General features: G+C 39.9%; 1 protein-coding gene across 1 annotated transcript; it reads right to left on the bottom strand.

Moving 5' to 3' along the window:
• Positions 1-474: 474 nt before the first annotated feature.
• Positions 475-20,074, bottom strand: STIL (STIL centriolar assembly protein). The gene is made up of 16 exons (XM_061344878.1): positions 20,011-20,074; positions 18,859-18,966; positions 17,272-17,387; positions 16,977-17,161; positions 15,766-16,013; positions 14,879-14,962; positions 14,668-14,754; positions 12,888-13,035; positions 11,596-11,705; positions 10,682-10,796; positions 8,847-9,902; positions 7,284-7,449; positions 6,302-6,527; positions 4,334-4,526; positions 3,452-3,705; positions 475-1,733 (listed from the first exon to the last, which is right to left on the bottom strand). Exons 1-16 carry the CDS (start codon positions 20,040-20,042, stop codon positions 914-916), a joined length of 3,948 nt encoding a protein of 1,315 aa, XP_061200862.1. The 5' UTR covers positions 20,043-20,074; the 3' UTR covers positions 475-913.
• Positions 20,075-20,868: the final 794 nt, after the last annotated feature.

Below are 20,868 nucleotides of genomic sequence, written 5' to 3'. Positions count from 1 at the left end.
CTGATGGAAAAGGGCTGTTTTGTCAATAGACTGCCACACTCAATGAGCTTCTACTATGTTCATACAGAACAACGTAAACCTGTTAGTTTTTGCTTACCCCAGCCCCAGATATTGGGACTCTTGAAGGGTTGAGTAGCAAGAGGCATCCTCACACTTGCAGTTAGTTGTTCTAAACAACGGCTGGGAAGACGCATGTCTTAAATAAAGGCTACATCAGACAAGTGATGATTTTTTTGTTCTGTTTAATGGAACCTTTGACTTTTATGAGCAATATGTACTTCTTAAATAAATAGAAAACACACATTCATTCAAGAAAAAAAACAAAAACAAATCACAGAAAGGTTTTAAAAGTGCTCTGTTTTCCAATTCCCTTCCAAGGTTTCATGATACAGGGAGTTACATGTGCCATGTTGGCCGCATTCAAGGTAATTTTCTGCAAAGTAAAGCCACAGTTAACCTCTTCCCCCCTCCCCCCCAGTAATCCAACCATTTCAGCTCATTCCTAGAAGTTAGTGCTTTAGCTCAGGTAGCCCTGCTCTGCCTCGCACAATGGCGATGGCTCACGTGGCACAAACGTGTAAAAGTCAGTGTTTTAAAAGAGTCAACGGAAGAACATTTAAATAAGCATTGTTAAAAGCAGGTTAAGAGAATATCTTGGGCTCAGGTTGATTTGCCTTTTAGATACCTTAAAAATCACACCAAACTGTAAACAAAAGTGCACACATACTGCAGTGCTGATCAGCACCTCCTCAGCCAGGCACTCAGAGGTGACTGTCCCCAGCCTGGGCTGAAAACACTGTTCTGCAAGTCTGATACTGCTACCACAGAGTGACCTCTTCAAAGATAACTTAATCCTCGGTTTCCTGCAGTCTTTTAGGGAGAAATCCAGAGTTGAAACCACCTCGGGGGACGTTCAGAACAACTTGGGCAATTGCCTGAGTTGTTTCACATCAAGAATGGTGCCAACAGAATTCATGCTGTTTGACTGGTTTAATGTTTCAAGGAGTGGACTATGCAGATTTCCGGGGAAGACCTGAGCATCTCCTTCTTCCTTCCTGCCAGGTTGTTCAGTGAATTCAACCCTCCCAGGTAACAATTTAGGTTTTGATTTTAAATCCTTTAAAATCTGAACTGAGTTCTCATCTGCTTGATCTGTTCTAGGAGGAAACATTTCATTTGTAATATTTTTTAATACAGGGCTGTTTAATGCTGGAGAAGCACTGGCACTCAGCTCTCTGCTGTGACTTTTTAGATGAACTGGAAGCTTTCCATCAATTCTTCTGGGTAATTCAGTCTGGTGTGTGAAACCTTCCAACACACAGTTTTTGTCCAGTGTGCTTTCACTTTTGACAGTGCCAGAATTGCCATCTCGAACCTGCAGTTCCTCTTCGTCTTCACTGCTGTCGTTGCCCTGTATCAGCCCATATCGCTTCATGTACTTCTTGGTTGCAAAAGACATATTGTTTGGTGAAATTAAGCTAAGACCCACCATGCTCTTGTCCATATTTGTATGCAAGATGTCCTGGAAAGAGAGATCTACAGGAGGGTTTTGGCCTGAGCGACTGAGGGATAGTCGAGATAACTGATTCTCACTGAGATACTTGAGTGCTATAGCATTTGCTTCCATGCTCAGGTCAACAACATTAGGAGTTAAGCCACACATGCTGACATTGGCAAACGACATATAGTTTAGTCCAGGAACCACTGCTTCAGGATTTATGCAGGCTAAAATGCTGAAAGAAAACATCACAAAATTAGTTTAGCATAACAGGAAAAACCTGCATTTCACAATATCATCTGATAATTTCTATTTGCTTGCTGAATCAATTACTCCCTTCCTTCTGATCACCACAGCTTGATTACTCAGTGTCCAGATCACATGTTCTGCATATACTAAACAGCAGCTCTCCAGCTACTTGCACTGGCAGTATCCAAACACCATGTTAGAGAATTGCTGATATTCCCTTCTAATACTGCTGATATTCCCTTCCAATACTAAGCACAATCCTCTCATGAGGAAGAACCTAGCTCTAGTGGGTTTCAGAACTGACTTTGTTTTTAAAGTGGGTTTGTAAGCTCTTGGCCTATTCTCACGAGTGAACATGATGTTATACGTCTCTGATCCTCAGACTCTAGAAGATGCCATCTAACTTAAAATCTACAGATAGAAGATACAAACCCAATGGCAGAGACCAAGAACACTTCCTCTTTCCCAATTCATGCCAATTCAAGGATTTTTATGGGAACTGACATACTATCTATTTCCAGAAAACTGCAAGGTTCTAGGCTTTGAAGGCATTCTTCAGTAAAGATATGTTCATTCATTCTGTGCTTGTTAACACATAAGGTATACAAGAAACTGGTGTAAAGACTGAAAGAATAAGCTCTGGTACACTAGTAGTGGTTATAAACCAGTGCATTTAGTGCATGCGTCTCATACTACTTCATAAACACAAACTCCTCATGTTGACTGTTAAGAGTTCCTATTTCACTGAGCACAGATCACGAAGTTTGCTTTGGGAGAATAAACGGGATCAGATGAACAACCACTCCTTATGCTATGGAGTTCACTGTTGCTTCCTTCTCTGCTGAGCTGTAGAACTTTTCTCAGAAGTGCTTATCAGTCATGTGAATGGCAGAAGGAAGAATCCCACCCCGCTACCCAGCCTGGAAGAGAAAATCCCAAGAATTCCAGTTCTTATAGGTTCACTTATTAGCATCCTATTGACATTAAAAGAACACTGACAGACTCTCCAGCCAGGAAGGTAGCCCAGAAATTCCAGAAAAATAACTGATGACATTCAAGTGAAAAGGAGATAAAAGAGCTTAGAAACTGTAGCCAGCCCATGCCTAAGCAGCTACATAAGTAAATTCCTGCGTCTCAAACATGCCCTTCAGAAATTACTTCTGCTCCGTCTTCTATTTCATCAAGGCTATCTCACTTGTAATAACAAACAATTAGGATAGAACCAGTTTTGATATATACTTCAAAGCCATGATAATGATTTCACTTATACTGGTGAAGTACAAGACAAAGGTTAAGTAGCAGTGACAAAATATACAGCTGCTTAACGTTCAGCCTCCCAGGTCCAGTGTTCCTCTGGAATATTTTGACATAGCCTGAAGGACTGAAATTTCTCAAGCAGCTTTGGTATTATTCTAGGGAACTGTGTGCTACTGCATGTGCAATACTTTAAGAATCATCAGATACTCTAACAGCTACAGCTACTTGTGTTATATTTAAATAATCTGAGTTTTGCAAGCAGAGCTCTTAACCTTATCCAAAATACCCATAGCATGAGCCAGTGTTTCATCTTTGCAGGAAATGTGGATCAAGTTGCCAAACAAATCCCCAGTGGCAGTAAACACAGCCCCTTCTTGTTACTCCTTCAGCCAATCTTCATTTTTGGTTGCATCCACAAATTCCTGCTCAGAACAACCAGTATTTTACCTGGCATTCTCCACTTTGTGGGTGTTTTTCTTCAATTTGCCAGGCGAGTCAATTGTCACTCCAAGACTCTTCAGCTGTTTCAGCGTGGCACTGATCACACTCTCTTTGTCCACCGCTTCCCTGTCAGTCTCTGAAGCCATTTCTGTTGTAGCATCAATATCCTGATACTTAGGGCCATCATTATTAATGAAGCCAGATTTTACAGGCAAGTGATTTTGCTCTTCTGAGGACTTCAGGAGGTGGTTTACTTGGCCCTACAGGAAAAGGGAGCAGGAGAGAAACCACATGGGCAAAACCATCATGACATGCAGCTGTTAAAACCCAAAATCCTGGTGTATTCTTGTGTCACTTAAAACATAATTAGATGGACTAACACCTTACTTTGACAAAGAAGCCAAATTTAGGTTCAGTTCAGATGCAATCACATAAACTCACAGCAGTGTAGGCAAACACTACAATATCTTACATTTCAAGCTTTCTCTAACAGTGTGCTCTGAATACATATTCATTCTGAATATCATGTACTGATATTTAAAATTAAAGCCCTTTAATGGACTTGAAGATAAAAAGCTGTGCTATTTTTAAAGGGCACTAATTTGGGAAGTTAACAACTGACATTGTCTTTGAACTACAGACTTATTACTCAGTATTCCATGTATGCATGGAAGAATGATGTACAGAATAACCATTCAAACCTTAAAAAAAAGAACAACCACAAACTTGGAACTTTTCCATAAATGTTAAATTTCCATAAATGTAAAATGTGAACACCACCACCACATGCAATTTCCATTCATGTGCTGTTTCGACTGTTTCACTCAGTGCACACTATCATGAATTACACTACATGTACATGAATTACACAACATGTACATGAATTACCAATAAGTCCTGGTAAAGCTTCTGCTCCTCTGATGGATTCCGAGGCAGCAACGAGGCGGGTGGCTCCGAGCTCTGCTCACTTGTTACCACCACGTGGTTGCTGGCTCCCTCTGTTGGTTCTTTCTCTAAACACACGCTAATACTTCCTTCCAAGGATGAACTCCGAACAAGTGCTTGGGAAACATTTCCATTTCTGAAAGAGAACACAGAGACGTCGAACTATTTCACTGAAACAGAAGAAGCACTACGTGTGCCTTATCTTTTCATGAAGAGGAGAAAAACTGAGTACTGGAAACAGATCCTAACGTTTCTTGGTTTGTCTGCTGCTTGAGGCTTTGCTCCACAACTAAACCTTAGAGCAGATGAAACTGAAGTTATTAACAAGTCTAGAGTTTGTCTTATGGTTTCAGCATTTTTATGGACACTTAAAAGCCTTTAGCAATAAGTATCTTCCACATATTCTGAAACCTTTTTTTTACCAAGGTATCTGATAACAAGATTACTGTGGCAGTTTAAAAACACCTTAAAAACTTCTCAAAGACACTGCTACAAGTACCCACATACACAGTGCACACTGAGTATCATGAACTGAGAACAGACACCTAGTTGAAATATTTCTCCATAGCAGATTTGAAAGAGGAACCATAATCTAACCTGAAATTTCCAGATAAAAAGGATAAATATTGTAGACTGAGTTACAATGTGATGCTCTACATCCTCTTCAGATAGCTGGTGTGTACATTGCAAAAGCCATTTGAGACCAGACATATCAATAGTACTATCATCCTGAAGAAGATCTTTAAGCAGCCCTCCTCCCCCTTCCTGTTTCTCCTCAGGAGACAAGTGTAAGATAAGGGAATTTCAGAACTCAACTGATCAATTGCCTGTGTTGAAAGCGATAAGATTTAAATCACGTGACGTACTAGATAGTCAATGTAGGTTATCAGTTACTGTTACACTAGCAATTATTCATCGTTCCCAAAACCGTTCCCCTCCTCCTCAAAGAAATCTGGGTGATGATCTATGTTCTTACTATAAGATACTTCCACAGCTATTTTACAGGTTTATGAATACAAGTTGAAGAGAACCTTACAATGGCATCTCTCTCTAGTACAATGTTCAAAAGACTGATTTGAATCAGTAACATTTACGGTAGCAGTATATGTTTGCAGATAATGCTTTAATCAAGGACTATGAATATTCAAGTTATAGCTTAATTACCAGCCTCTTTTCCAACATGATTATTTTAGAAACCTAATTTAAACTGGAAGGGTATTTCCCCTCCTTTGGCTTTTCATACTTAGAGACTATTGGATGATGAGAAGTCCTAATTGTTGAGCTATTCCCTTTGTAAAAATATCATCCATATAAATAATTAAAAATATGTTTAAAATCACTTCCCAAATTAGTCTGAGATTAGGCACTGCACTATGAAGAATCTAAGTTTACAAATAATTAAATTAACAGTAGTGAAGTTGGCACCTGCATTCACCACACACTAAGTAATTAGGTGTAAAATACAGAGAAATTCAGGGCGTAATCATAAATCCCTCATCCTAAGCCCCTCAGAACTGAAAGGGTTCTGAATACTGACAGGGAAAAGCCACTGTAGGAAAACAACTGACTACAGCAGCATCCCCTTCCCCCCCACTCCATGGGATTTAAGGTAAGAAAGGGAATGCTGCCAGCACTGTACATGCTTTTCCAAGTTAAAGGCTTTTGCCATCAGCTGCTGCTGATAGGTAGGCTAGCTAAACCTGCATGACTGATAAATGCATACTCTAAAGGCAGCTGTTATTTGGGTGAGCTCTACAATTCAGAGCATAATTAGAAAACAAAGAAGGGAAAGAACACAACAGCCAAAATCAGGTGACTGTATAATTCCTGGAAAAAATACTTATGAAAGTAGTGACTTGTGAAAGGCAGTTCAGCTTATTATGTGAACACAAGGTATTTCAGGTTACTTACTGGAGAGTGTTCTGATTAGTTCCTTCTTCCACAAGGTGAATACTGTCTACAAAGCTGGGCATGTCAACCACCTTTAAGGAAGAAGCAATACTTGTGTTACTTGCATCTTGTTCAGCATTAATTGAAATGCTTATGTCTTCCTTAGAAATCTCTTCATCCTCTTTTTTCCCTTGTGGTGTGGAGTCGTCTTGTTTTTCTGAGGCTGTATTCCAAAATAAGCTAGCACCTAGAAAAGAAAATTACCTATTTGAAGGAAACTCATTACCGTCTTCTAAGACCCTTTGCCCTTGTAAAGCTAAAGGAATCATTTTCCTCACATTCAGGATTTTTCACCAGTGTAAAAGCGATTTAGGGTTTAGAACAGCTAAGAGTTGCCAAAACATCATTCAAGTCCTAGTTTCTTCCAAGGCATCCTTGATGAAAATAAACAGTTGTATTAAAGCATGTTAATGCATTGACTTTCAGCCAGTTTGAAAATTTTCTCCAGACTAACCACAATATTTCCATGGATTTAACAGGAACCAAAACATTAATATGTAACTTCACAGACACAGCTGCATAACTTGCTAAAATTAAAGCAAATACAGTCTCTGTGCATGTAAATGACCTACAAAAAACTTCAATAATATATTTAACAAAACACCAGATGGGAGAGAAGCTATTACTTACCAAAGCAATTTATTAATTCAAAAAGACATGGATTTTTTTCTTTCAATATGTCAAAATTTAAAGTAGAACACTAGAGCTATTGGGAAAATACTTCTTCCAGTGATGGTAATCACTGCTATTGCAGAGCCCAGACAAAAAAATATAACTTCAGCCTAAACTTGCAAATAACACCTAGAGAACTGAACTGGTTCTTGTACCTGGTGGATGCTTGTGTACATTCAGCATTCCTGAAAAACATTCTCTCTATACCCAAATGTAACTCAAACATCCAGAAAAAGTGATACTAGCCTATTTTTACAGACTAAAGCATTACCTGTGCTCACAGCCACGCTCACACTTCTCCTCATGTGTGGGCCGGATGAGGATGGTGTTTCCATAGAAACAACATCCCCTTGCTTCTCAGGCTGCAGAGCATGGCCAGTTGCAGCTGGATCTGAGGAACAACCCTGATGAGCCTGAGCTTCCAGTAAGCGTTGGATCTGTAACAGTTATCAGCATGTTACAATTTGTACAACAAAATATAAAGTATAACAGGCAGAAATGAATTACTAAATTGAGCTCCTCCAAGATCTGGACTCAAATCCATGCTGCATTGCCACAGAAGCCTGATAACCTTCCAGTTCTCAGCAGTGCATGCAGCGTAAATCAAAACATAATTTTGATGCTGGCAGCCCTAGCAAAGAAGAGGTTCTAAGCAAGCTGGCAGAACTACACCAAGACAACTTGAGTAAAACCCATTTGCACTGCATTTGTCGGAAATATTCTCTGTCCTTTCATTCATATACAAAGCCTATTACCTACTTAACAGCCAAGCATTTATATGCCAACTGCCCCTACATCATGCTAAACCAACTCTGTACTAATTACAAAAATAAGCACTTAAATGATAAAATTAAGTTTGCCCAGGCAGTCTTCACTCAAGTATTTGCATCCACCCTGTTCTCAGATTAGTTCACAGCTCCATGGAGAAATATAACAGTAAAGGCTGTATTTATGCAATAAGGAGAGGTTTCCCTCTCTTGTTCATAACCCATGATTTGAGAGCTTGATTTAACACACAGCAGTTATATCTAAAGCCTATTTCAGTTGTAATTTTCTAGTTTAAGCAGGAAAAATATGTTTTGTAAGCAACTTCCCTATTCCTATCATTCATACCAATTCATCATCAATTTCAATTCTAGCTCTTCAGCCCCAAATCAGACCCTGTAAAGTACAGGGCCAGCAGCATAGCTCTCAAGAGACCAGTATTTAGAAGAAACTTCACCTGGTATCAAACTAGAATTGAGCAAGAAGCCCAAAACCCAATTTTCCAGCGCAGCAACAAACACCTGATGAATCCTGCCAGTCTGCTGCAAACAGAGAACTGAAGTTTTCAAAGCAATAGGCTCAACTGCTCAGGAAGTTACAGGCTTGAAGGTGAGCAAAGCAACACACAAGAACATCCTATGCTTCATCTGTATCCTTGCAGTAATTCCAAAGGCTATAACGTATGCAGTGATTTTTTTTTTTACATAGATAAGTGTATGTGTGTATATATATATATATATATAAAAGTATATATACAGAAAAGTATTTATACACAGGGCATATCAGTTTGCATTATAAAAGAGTCTGTTAAAAGGGAAACCTTTCTCTTATGGAAATAGGATAAAAACAAATGTAAAATTTAATCGGGCAAGAGTCTAATAGTTTTCATTTAACCACACCAATTAGCAGAGCTAATCAAGACCCCCTTCTATCCCCAAACTGCAGCTGGTATGACAGGTTCTCTTGTTCCAACAGGGAGAGACAACAGTTAATTTAATTCCTTTGGCAGGGGAATTATCAAAGCATAATCACTAAGAGGGCAGAGGAGAAAGCTGCTGTTTCCACAAACCTGAGCTTGAAGTAATTTGAGTTGTCTATCTTGTTCTGTAAGAACTCGGTATGCATCTGGAGATAATCCCATCATTCCATTATCTGATCCTGCTTTAGAAGCAGGCATGTGCAGGCACGGTAAGTGGGCTGCACAAAACTGTGGACTAGAGGGGCTTGCACTTGAAGGCAGTCTTATTCCAGGCGATAAGCTATTGTCGAGAGAACAGCTTCCCGTTCTCCCATGACATCTCATGCTTATAGGGCTGCTTGTGGTATATCCTGGATTGCAGCAAACATTTGGACAAATGATGTTTTGATGCAGCACTGTACACGGATTCTGCTGAGCCATCTCGGATTGGATTTCTGCTCCATGTTGGGGGCTCATTTTACCAATTCCTTGCCATGAGTTTATCGGGTGATACTGAAGGGAAGCAGGACATTGACAGGCACATGCACCAGCTGGACAGCAAGGTGGCACTTGAGCTGACACCTGCAGGTCTGGTGGTCTTCTGCAGATCTGTGGTGAAAACACAGAGTTGCAGAGGACTGGCTGCGTAGCAGCAGGAAGCTGCTTAGAATTGGATATTGATGTTCTAATTGGAGGCTCTCCCTGCTGGGATACTCCGTTGGGATTTAACACAAGCCTCTCTGATGGCTTTCTGGGGTGATGTGCAGATGTATCTGGGGAAGGCCCACTACAAGGGGTTGAAGGAGAAGATGATCCTGAACTTTTTCTTGATGGAGGGCAAGCTTTCTTAGGGTGAAAGGGTTGCTGTAGAGGAGCTTGCTTTCCTCTGGAAGGCCTTGAGATTGGAATTTTCTGATTTAAATGGTTTGGTAGTTGCCTTAAAGAGGGATCTCCCATATTAGCAGAAAAGTTTTGCTTGTCTTCAGAGTGCTGGGTGGGGTAATATGCAGATTCCAAGCACCATTTCTTTTTAATAGGCTGATGTAGTGCTGTGGGTTGACTTTTAGCATTTGAAGTCCCCATAGGCTTAGATGACTGTCCTGATTCTGTGAAACTCCCATCCAAAACAAGTGACAGTTCAGGAACTGAAGGAAAGATCCTGGTAACCTGAAGGGACAATTATACAAGCAAGTTTAAGGTCATTTTAAAATACTGTCTTTCATCTTTTCAGATGCAAAATTTCTTAGAAGAAAATGTTTCAATTTAAAAATCAATATATGACCACTACCAGCTCCAAATCAGCTACACATTGAATACTTTTCTTAAGATTGGAAAATCCAGATACAGAAAAAGCAGCAAGATCTCTAGGATCATTCTTAGACAAAATTACTGTCATATGGCATAATAACCATGTCTATTAAACGAATGCTCCAGGTCATCCTGAGGGGCATTTCGGAGTATGGCTCCTTCCCCTTCAAGAAGCAGACTACATGTTCTCTCTTACTGTTTTTATATTCAACAGATAGTTGTTTATTGTAAAACGTACTGTTGCACCTCTCACATCCTTCTAGACCTATGCTGTTTGAGGGCTGCTATTTCATTGCATTTGTATATGCTGCAGTAAAAGAGGACAGACCAGCAGATCTTTACTTCATTTACCCAGAAGTATGCAAGAAAGACTTTGCTGCCTCTATCTTTACCTCAGATACCACAACTCTTCCATTTAATGGTAGCAAGATTCCCAGAGTAGAACCTACTTCTCTCTGTTCCCAAATCCCAGCATATACAGGAATTGAAGTGTCTGTAATTCTGGAAAAAAGGCTGTTCTGGAGAGCAGCAGTTGGGACTCTTGGTCCATTTCTTCAACTCTGTTTCCTGTCCCCTTACAATGAGTGTTTCTGCTCTAAGTGTCACATCGAGATGATAACAATTATTTACTTAGTTACCTGTTGACTCACTGGGTGAGGACTTGGAATTGGTCTGGGTGATAAATCCTCATCTTCTACACCAGAGTCATGATCACTTGCTGACAACTTGCTGGGTGAACAGCCTTGGGAAGGACTACAACCAACATGAATCAAACTAAAAATGTTTGCTTGTCAAATCTGGCAGCAGTAACATGAATCTTCACGTTTTTCACTGTGCCATCTACAGCACAGTATCAGCACCATTTCTTTAAGTAGTAGCTGCTATGCATCTCCTTCCTGGTTAGCTAGGGAGGGAGCAAACAGCTCTAAAAATGATAATACAAATGCTGCTTTTGGACAAAAAGAAACTAACCCACCCTCCCCTCACCCTCAGACATACATACCCTCTAAGTCACATCCTAGGAGCAAAGCACTGATTTATGTTAGAAAGATCAGGACTGCTACAGTAAAGATTGTAACATTGTTTAAAGGATTATAAAGGCCATCTTACAGTCATAGATAAAAAATCGCTGGATAAGTCAGGTTCTTAAAAAAACCTAAGTTTCAACCTATCCAGGTCTCCAGCTCTGAAAAGTGGGAAGGAAAAACTAATTTTTACCAACTTAAATTTGGAGATTTGCCTCAAAAGGAGAGATCTCTCAGAAGACTTAATACAGTAAACTAAGCTACATCAGTACAGAAGCCTTTTTAGAAACATCCACTGTAGAAGTTAAAACCACCAGTATCAAGAGTAGAACTACTAATAGTTTCTTTTGGAATATAGTCAGCTTGACCATCTTACTTGAGGAATACTAACTCTAGGAATAAACAAAAGCACATACATAGATTTTAATGCGAGATCATTATTCACAGCTAAACTGACACTTGGCACAGGTCAAAAAAACCTCATCCAATAAATATTTTTGCATATATGTGACATCCAAAAGATTTACCTTCTGAGAGGAAGTTTCTTGCAAACTCTGCGGAAGAACTCAGTTTCTGCATTTTGGTTTTCTGCACTCAATTCAAACTGGATAGGGCTTTTGTCTGAAGGTTCGACATTCTGGAATGAAATATTTTTGTATGTGTGAAGCATGAAAACTTTCAACCTTTAGCCACTGAAGTACTACTCCTAAAGAAACAGTTTTAAGGATGCTTGTATCTGATTACTTGCTGCTTGTCCTTGACTTTCAATTCTCAATTCTTTCACCACTACAAGGAGGCAGGCAACTTCCCTTCCTGTTTAACACTGCTCCCCCTGCTCTAAAGTAGTTGGCCTAATTATAGCCATGAACAGATGCTTCCTTGTGGTAACTGCCTAGGTACTCTTCCACAAGCTTTCACCACTATAGGAAACAGCAACTGTTCCTTACACTGTTTCATGCACCACAGCTAGAGACAACAAAAGTGAGCCTCTGTTAAGAGGCCTGTCATCTTCAGGAAGCTAAGCTGTACCTAGGGAAAAGGTGGAAGGCAGCCTTGAACATGGACATTTAATTGCAAAGAGAAAAGTAAACATACAGGACACATGTTATACTAGTTGCTTCTCTGCCAGCGTGTAGGTGCATTTATTGAGCAGATTACACATCAGCTTCAAGTTCTGTACAAGCCTAAGAAAACATGTAAGGAACTGAGATTTCGTTGAATTTCCTCAAACCTGGTTACTTGTATCTCAGATCCTGCATCAAACTCTTTCAAAGAGTTACTTTGCACAATGATGAAATTTTTCCTGCTTTCTTACCATAGCACAAGAGATACACAGAGTAGTAAGCACTGAATTCCCTTTTGCATTCGACTTCAAGCAAAGCACAAGCACCAGCACCTAGCTCTGCTCCCCAGAATGCACTGATGGGCATCACCCACCACAGTTGTTGGATGTGTCCAGCACATACACAGCACACCAGATTAACAAATGCTATGGGAAATCAGAATCTCTGCTCATAAAGCCAAAAGGGCACTAGAAGAAGGAGCATTGAGTCCAAGACAGCACAGGACATTTTAAAAGACAGATTTTTGATTGCTATGAGAAAAGTGAGCAGTTGCTGACTTTTGGAGGTCATCTCTCCATTTGAGACATAAACTGAATTTACAGTAATCACTGTAAAAAGGTAGCTTTATAGAGCTATGTCATTTTCAAACACTGCAGCTCCATTTGAGTTACATTGTAGTGACCCTTGCTTTAAGTACTTAAACTAAAAGTCAGATTTGAAAATACCACAATGTAGTAGGAAACCAAACCACTTACTTTGAAGAGGTGCACTGTTTCATTGCAAGTTAAGATCTGAAACCCTAGTTCAGTTTGTCCACTGCATGGGATGCATTCATAAAACTCTGGTTCCTTGTGTGTCAACGAATAAAGCACAATAAGAAAACTCCCAGATTCTGAAAAAACCCTAAAATAGAAAAAAAGCCCACTTCTTAAAAAAACCTTAAGAAACAGGAAGAAGGCCCTTAGTTTCTCAATATACTGAGCAAACTATCACACCGTTTCACAAACTGGTGAGTCACTGCACTTTGAGTGGTACTGAGCTATAAATAAAGCAGATGAATTCACGAGTGATGCCACATGCAAGTATCAAAGCAAAGTAGGGAAGTATGAATAATTAATCTACTTTCTAGCTCAAACCTCTAGGATCACTTAGTACTTTAAATGAATTCCTGGAAAACTTTAATCATAGCATAGAAGAAAGCATCTATAAAAATGGTATTGCGGGTTTTTTTAATAATTCAATTGGAGATGTATTATATAGACCCTTAAAGTGTTTCAGCTATCCTTAAATATTAAAAACAAAATGGATCTGGAATTTTGTTTACTTTTTTTTTAAAGAAATTTTTTTTTCTTACAGGTTGATTGCAATAACAACAGTCAACATGTAACACGAAAGATCAAGGATAATGAAAGTAATGTGCATTTCCATGAAGAGGCAGTACTAATTTCAGAATAACTTTTCTTTTTATAGCACATGCAATACACTTATTTATAGAGCAGGGTTGATTGTTTTTCTTTTTAAATAAGATAAACGATGGAGAAAGCAGGACAAACAAGATATTTGAAAAATGCATTCACACACAACTTCAAAATGATACTTACAACTTCAAGAGTTAAAAACAAACGATGCACAGATTAAGCAGTTAGTCTGCAGAGGTTAATTCTGTTTGCATGGTTCATCAACTCTGCCTAATCCACTTCCAAGATGGAATCAGTGAAAGTTAATGAGAGTCAAGCATCTAATAATCTAATTGGGCTCTTATCTGTATTTGGGCATATTTAAATTGTTAAGGGGAGAAAGTAATTTCTGTAATTACAGACACATCTGTTCAGCAAATGTAGTTTTATTTCAGAATTTAAAAGCAAATGTTGTGAAGCAGAAGAAATATTTATGCATACAACATATTTAAAAGTTTCATTTGCCTGAAGAGCAGTTTTAAACTATAAATATCTGCACTCCCTCCCAGCTTCAGTGTGAGTAGAACTTGACAAATATTGCAAGTGAAAAGATGTAGTGGACAAGGAATGATTATCTACCAACATCACAACGAAAATAAAACAAAATATAATCAGAATGGAAAAGGAAAAAAAAAAAGCACACTATTTAGCTGTCTTGACTTCCTGCATTAGCTGCAAATCAATACGCTTCAATGTGTTAGTCAGATACAACCAGAGAGTAAGCTTATGTCAAGGAGAAAACCCATAAGAAAAGTTAAAACCTGAAACACATCACTGTTTAAACTGTTGTTTCCTGCTTGCTGCTTTTCATTAAAGTAAAAGGCAGAGACTTTAATGATATTAATGTTCTGTGTTTAAGATATCAGCCCAGCTTTCTAACACTTCAGTCATAAAAAGTTTGCAAGGCAGAAGTCAAAACCAGGAAGTACAAAGAAAACCGCCTTACCTCCCATATAACATATAAAACACAGAATTCCCTTAAATATCTTTGAAAGGAGCCCATGTTGCCATGCATTTCTGTGGAATGCATTTCTAGGCAGCCAACAGCTTCCTTGATTTATAGATAAAAGTGACTTGCCTTTCCTGAATTGAAGAACTGAATAAATACCGCAAGCAACAGGCCCAGACTTGAGGACTACAGATATGGGTAACTCCACTAAGCCAACTAGAAGCAAGAAGAAATATCCAATTAGAGATAATTTCATTAGCAAGTTTCCACTACATAGTCCCTCAAGTACATCTCAAATCAATATGTAGATCAATCTGTAAAAACAGAGGCAAACACTTACACTCCAACTAATGGCAGAGCATAAGCCTTGGGATCAGACTCAAGCAGCAAAAGCAATTTTCGTGTCTGGTCCATAGTAAGATAGCTGAAAGAAAGCAGAAGTTTGGGTTTTGTTTAGTATTATGGAAGGCAGTATTTCAGAAAAAAATCCTGAAAAGACAAATACATGTTTAGAAAACACTAAGAAAAAAGTTGGGAGGGGGAGAGAAAAATAATCAAACCCATCCTTCCTTCACACTTAAAGCAACTCCTCAGCTTTCCATCAATGTCCTGTGTATTAAAGAATTATCAAGGACAAAATTTACTTAGTATTATAGTATTCATACAAATCCAGGAGTGCAACTCATGTTAAATTTGAAGAGGAACTTTCAGAGAGGCATTCACAAAGTCTCTTTCCTAATAAAATAACATTCAGTTGCTTTAAATTATTTCCCTGGTCTATCTTAACTTCACCCTACTAAATTAGCTATCAGTCAGAAGGATGATTCCCCAATACATCTTAAGAGCATGAGCAACAGAAAAAGACGTTTCACATTCATCTGATTTTCATCCTAAGGCTAGCATTGGTATTATTTAAGAAGCTGGGTATTGTTTGTATTTATTGTGTTAACTAGAGGCATACACCTATGCCCCAGCAACAGGATGCTTCTACTGAAGTCAAAAGCAAGCACCCCTACTGAATCAGTTACTATTTTCACCCCACCCCATTTCATGTTTCTCGTTTATAATCTTCCAAATTTTTTCCAAGTCCAAGAATTTATGTTATTCTTATGCCAGTTATTTCACAAAAAGCAAAGCACTGGCTGAGATCCTGCCTACCTACCTACTTTAGGAAATGCAATAAACTGCCAGGCAACTTTGATAGCTTTATCACCACCATTTACTCACCCACATTTACATGTTCCTTGAACTTGTGCAATATTCATTGGACTGTTCAGATTTCTTGCTAGGGCTGTGGGAATGATTGGGACAGACTTCACAGGGGTGTATTCCAAGATATTTGCTGCAGTAATTGAAGCCCAGTAAAAATTAAAATGTAGATTATCCAGGTTTTCTGTGAAAATAATATGAGCTCTCACAGTGAGCAGTTTAGAAAGGTCCAGTGATTCTTTACTGCACAGACTGTGCTGCAGACCCTAAAAATGGGGAAAACAGAAAAAAGGTAAATACACTACACTGTCTTCATATCACTACCATGATTCAAGTTGTATTATACCAGGAACTCAAATCATTCACCATAGCTACTACTACAGCAGTAGGCACTGTATAAAAAGTCATTAACCCAGGTTTCCAAAACTCATGGCTATAACGAATATAATCAATGATGTAAAATATACCTGAAATTAAGCTATGCATGTCTTAGCATCATTTTATGGTATATTAAAAAACCTGGGGTTACTTACATCGTATGAAAGTTAACAAAATAGTAGGTAACTAGAAGGCTCAGTGATCTAAGTTTTCTTACATTAAAGAAATTTCTATTTTAACATTTGGATGTATCAGCATGAGGAAGTTTAGATGTGAAGTAAGCATTATTTGTATTGTAAAATACACACAACCACCACTACAGGCACACATTTACAGGGATTCAAGGTGTATTTGCTAAATTAGATGTCTACAGCAGAGCACAGAAATGTCAAGCACACATTTCAGTTATAAGTACTAACCTACATAGACTTTATATGCTCTCTTGCAAGTCACTTGCCTAGCAATAGCTTATCTACAGTAGTGTGAATACTGGAATTCATTCATGATAGATTTGAAAGAAAAAAAACCTGTTTTTTCTTGTTTAAATAAGTTGCAGTCACTGTTCTCTTGCTGGTTTTGGTGGTCAGACCAGCTGAAAAACTTTGTCAGCAAACAAGATTTTAGCCCAAGATTAAAGACTCTGTGATCCTTAAAAACCCGTGAAGAGTAACTGATTTTAATAGTTTCTGATACACTTTTCAGTGACTCTCATGCAGGTCATTTCACATAGCCAACTACATCATCTTGCTTCAGCCACACCTCTGCTGTGTTTGAAATTGATGGCAATGGGAAATCAAGTCCTGTGCATCGTCCAGTCGTCTGAGACCCAGAAGTTGCCAAGAGGTGCCTACCTGCAAAGCCAAGCTGATATCTTCAGCACCATGCACTATAACATCTGAAGAAGGTCCCCAGGCATTAACTGTACATGGAATCAAAAAGTCTCCAGGAAGAGACGCAGTTGGAATTTTGCCCGATCCACCAGCAACTTCTCGACCAGGATCAAAGCGGTCTATTGTTACCGTTATGCCTTCCCCATCTTTAAAATAAATAAATACATAAAATTAGAGTACAAAAGCAACTTGGGCTCCTTGATAACAACTTATTTAACCAACTGATATTGTCTGTCTACCTGACGTTTAAAGTTACCTTCATCTACTGCAAGAGTCCCAAGCAAAAAACAAGAAAATAATCTCTTTTCATTCTGCTTAGCATGGCGATAGGCAAGTCGCAAGGTTTTCTCCATCATAGATAACTTTGGGTTTCTAAAAAGAGACAATAAGCAAACTTAAGATCCAAAACATATTTCATGCTTGTTTGAAGAAGTATTTATTATATTGCAATAGCTTCCATGTGGGTTTTTTTGTCCTTTAAAAAGAAAGCATACAGAAACATACCAAAGCCCTAAACAACAAAAAGGTTAGAATTAACAACGTTGTATAAAATGTCAGTGGAATTTTAGCTTCTGCTCTGTGCATCACCCCAACCATTCACCTTCAAGAAAGCCATATTTTAACTAGAGTAGCTCCGCAGGATGCTCTGTAAGACCATCTCAACAATATTTTGGCTTGACTGGTCCAGCAAACCAATAACAGAGCAGAAACAATATTTTCTATGGAGAATAAATAGCAAAGAGAGGGAAGAACTTCTTTTTTTTTTTCTATGGAGAATGAGTAACAAGGAGAGGGAAAAGCTTTTTCTTCTGCTGGCCCACATAGTCACAAGAACTATAGACAAATACAAGTGAATTATTTAATGACTAGAATTGGCCAAAAGGCTTAATTGATTTTGACATGGTGTTCTCTCATTTTAGCACAACATTTAGTGTGGATGCTTATAGCAGTTGCAGACTGGGCTCAAGTTCTGAATCTGGGACAGTAAATACATCAACATCACTTTAGCATGAGATCGCTTATCTGACTTTGACTTGGAAAGAGGTCAGACTTGAAAGTGAAGCTACTGGTTTATACGAATACTGTGATGATGGCTCATACCATACCCGATCAAGATGAACTAAAATGAAATGCCTCCATAATTTATTTTAAACTTGGTTAAAACTTCAAGGTTTTAATATTAACTCAAAGAATATTATGTGGCAAGTACAAGTGGAGGCCCCTCTGACCTGCAAGGGTTGTCCACCCTTATATACACATATATGCATATACTTGCTCTTACAGTAAGATTTTTGTAACACCTGTATAAAATTACACATTTAAATAATAAGGATCAATTTTTGCCCTCCATTTGTTTTGCAAGTCAAATTTGGAACATCCTGCCCTAGAAATTCCCAAACATCAGAACTTTTGGCATTCTAAACAAGATTCCTGAATCAAGCAAAATGCTCAGTTGTAAGTTTTACTTGAAGCACCCAATCTGTATCCAGTTTGTCAGATATATTTGTTTCTCTGTAAATATTTAGAGACAAGCAAAAATGTGTTAAAGAAAATGACAAATATACAGTTACCTTTACACCTTTCCATATGAGAAGGAAACGAACAGAAATTGTAACTTACTTTAGGATGAGGGCCCTCAAACCCATTTGACCGTATTACAGCATAGAAAGAAACTCTCAAATCTTTCCAATTAAAATCCCTATATATTTATAATTCATAAACCAGTTTTTTCTTTTTCCTTTGTCTCTTGTCACACACTAGGCTCAAAAGATAAACGAGGCTCTGAATTATGTAATTCTTGATTGATTTTAACCTTTAGCTGCTTAAAAAAAGGTATTCATACCTGTAATAGGTAATATGTGAGCCAATGACATCACCAATAGGGCCTGGGTCCCAAAGTGCACACTTTGACAGAGGGAAACTGAAAGGGACCATCCTTTCGGGCACAAATCTGGGAAGAAAATCACAGAGATAAACAATGAAAACAGAATAAGCTTAGCAGTTTCAAACACCACTTATAAGAAGGAACAAAGGAATAACACTAAGTAAAACAACAAATAGCATGAATAAGCTGTTGGTACTCTTTGTTTCCAGACCAGGCCAATGAAGTAGAAACTTTATCTTATGAAGATGTCAAGCATATGAACTACAAAATCAACACAAATCTTTTGTTTTCCACCTGACAGTTCCTTCATGGGATCTTGGAAGATGTGCAGGCCAAAATACAAATTTGCAGATAAAGCTCAAGAAGCTGCTGCTCTGGATATAGTGTATGAAAGGAAAAGCTTATCAGTCATTAAACTCCAATGGCACACAGAAAATCTTGATATAACACCAGCTTCCAAAAGCCCTGTTTTAGTCACTTTTTCAAGTCAGCATTCACTCCACTTCAGCTTTGAAGATTTCTGACAAAAAGCCTTAACTCAAGTAATATAGTGCAAAAATTGGAAAAAACACTTCAAAAAGGCCTGAAGAAATTCATATGTAGCCACATAAACCAATCTACACAAGTGAGATCACATTTTTAAGAGTTGCCTGAACTATATTATACAAAATACAAAATATTTGATGGTCTACAACATTCAGCAAATATCTCAACACTTTTAAATACGCAAGAACTTCCGTCGTAGTTAACTGAAGCGTCAGGCTGTGCTAAGGTGCTCTCTTTACATTTCCTCAAGTTGCCAGGAAAGAACTCTTTGTTTTTTAAGGCGGTGCTCTAAGCAACTCGCCTGCCTCTCATGTAACCGTTAATTGATTCCCATTAAAAGCCAACACCCTTCCAAACAAGTGCCATTTAACATGTTAAAAGGGCAAACATTTTAAAGACCCGCTATTTTCACTAGTTTTCGGCTAGCACGTATCAGAAACACGCCCCCAGAGCTCCTTATAACCACTCGCGAGGCGGCACCGGACCCAACGTGTGCCATAACGGGCACCACCTATCCCCCTCATCAAGAAGGGTACAGCGCACCCTCCCTCCCAGACCGGGTACCTCAGATCCAGGCTGGGAAGAACAGGGTCCATGCAGAACGGCCGCACCTCTGCCCCCTACTCCTCCTGTTCCTGCCGCGGGGCGAAGGGCCTGCCCACAACAGCCCCCGCCTCAGCCGAGCACCAGAGGGGTCGCGCCAGCGTTCCCCGACAGAAAGGGGGAGTGAGCAGTGACACCCCGACCTCAAGACCGCGCTACCGCCGCAGTCCCTACAGGGAGGCTCCGAGAACCGCCCAGGCTCCCGCCGGGGCACCACCCGTCCCGCCCGACTCCGGCGCCTTCAGACACTACGACCGACCCTTCGTTCCCCGCCGCCAACGCCCGCCAGCCAATCAGAGAACACAACCGGCTGCGCTCCCGCCCCCTACTGCCTGCTCCCACCCAATCGACGCACGGCGTGGGAGGGAAACAGCTCAGTTTGACCAATCAGAGCGTACGCTCGGGGGGAAACAACCAGCGCGCGAGCAAGGGGGGATTTTAAAACGCCGGCGGTCAAAAAAAACGGTCAGCGGGAGGGCGGGGAGCGCGCAGGCGCAGTGCGGTTGCCATGGCAGCGCGGGCCGCCGCCGGCTGATCGGGCTTGTAGATTGACAGAGGTTCCGGAGTAAACCGGTACAACCGACCCGGTGCCCGCTCCGGGTGGAGCCTCGCTCCGGCTTTAGCCTTTCCCAGCCGGTGTCCCGGGCCGTGAGCTGCCCAACAGCGCCCCTGGCTTAGTCGGGGCCTGCACCCGGACACGCGCCTGTGGCTGCCGTAGGGGCCCGGTGGCCGATCCGGGATGCGGCAGCTCCCTCACGGGGCAGCCTCGGTGCGTACCGGACGGAAGAGCCGCCACCGCCGCGGGCCCCGTGCGCACGT

Source organism: Neopsephotus bourkii, unplaced genomic scaffold (genome assembly GCF_033783945.1).
Source record: "Neopsephotus bourkii isolate Nb327-2 ecotype Australia unplaced genomic scaffold, CSIRO-AGI_Nbou_v1 NB_234, whole genome shotgun sequence".
Taxonomy (NCBI): Eukaryota; Metazoa; Chordata; class Aves; order Psittaciformes; family Psittacidae; genus Neopsephotus; species Neopsephotus bourkii.
Note: the sequence above shows the minus strand (reverse complement) of the source record. Positions and strands in the feature narration are given on the sequence as shown.

What these genes read in the sequence shown, in the direction of transcription:
- STIL (XM_061344878.1), bottom strand. Translation starts at nt 20,042, where the DNA reads ATGGACCCTGTTCTTCCCAGCCTGGATCTGAG. An exon ending in AAACAGTGCACCTCTTCAAA is followed by an intron (nt 11,706 to 12,887) that starts GTAAGTGGTTTG and finishes ATTTCATTCCAG; the next exon opens with AATGTCGAACCTTCAGACAA. An exon ending in AAGAAACTTCCTCTCAGAAG is followed by an intron (nt 10,797 to 11,595) that starts GTAAATCTTTTG and finishes TGTTGGTTGTAG; the next exon opens with TCCTTCCCAAGGCTGTTCAC.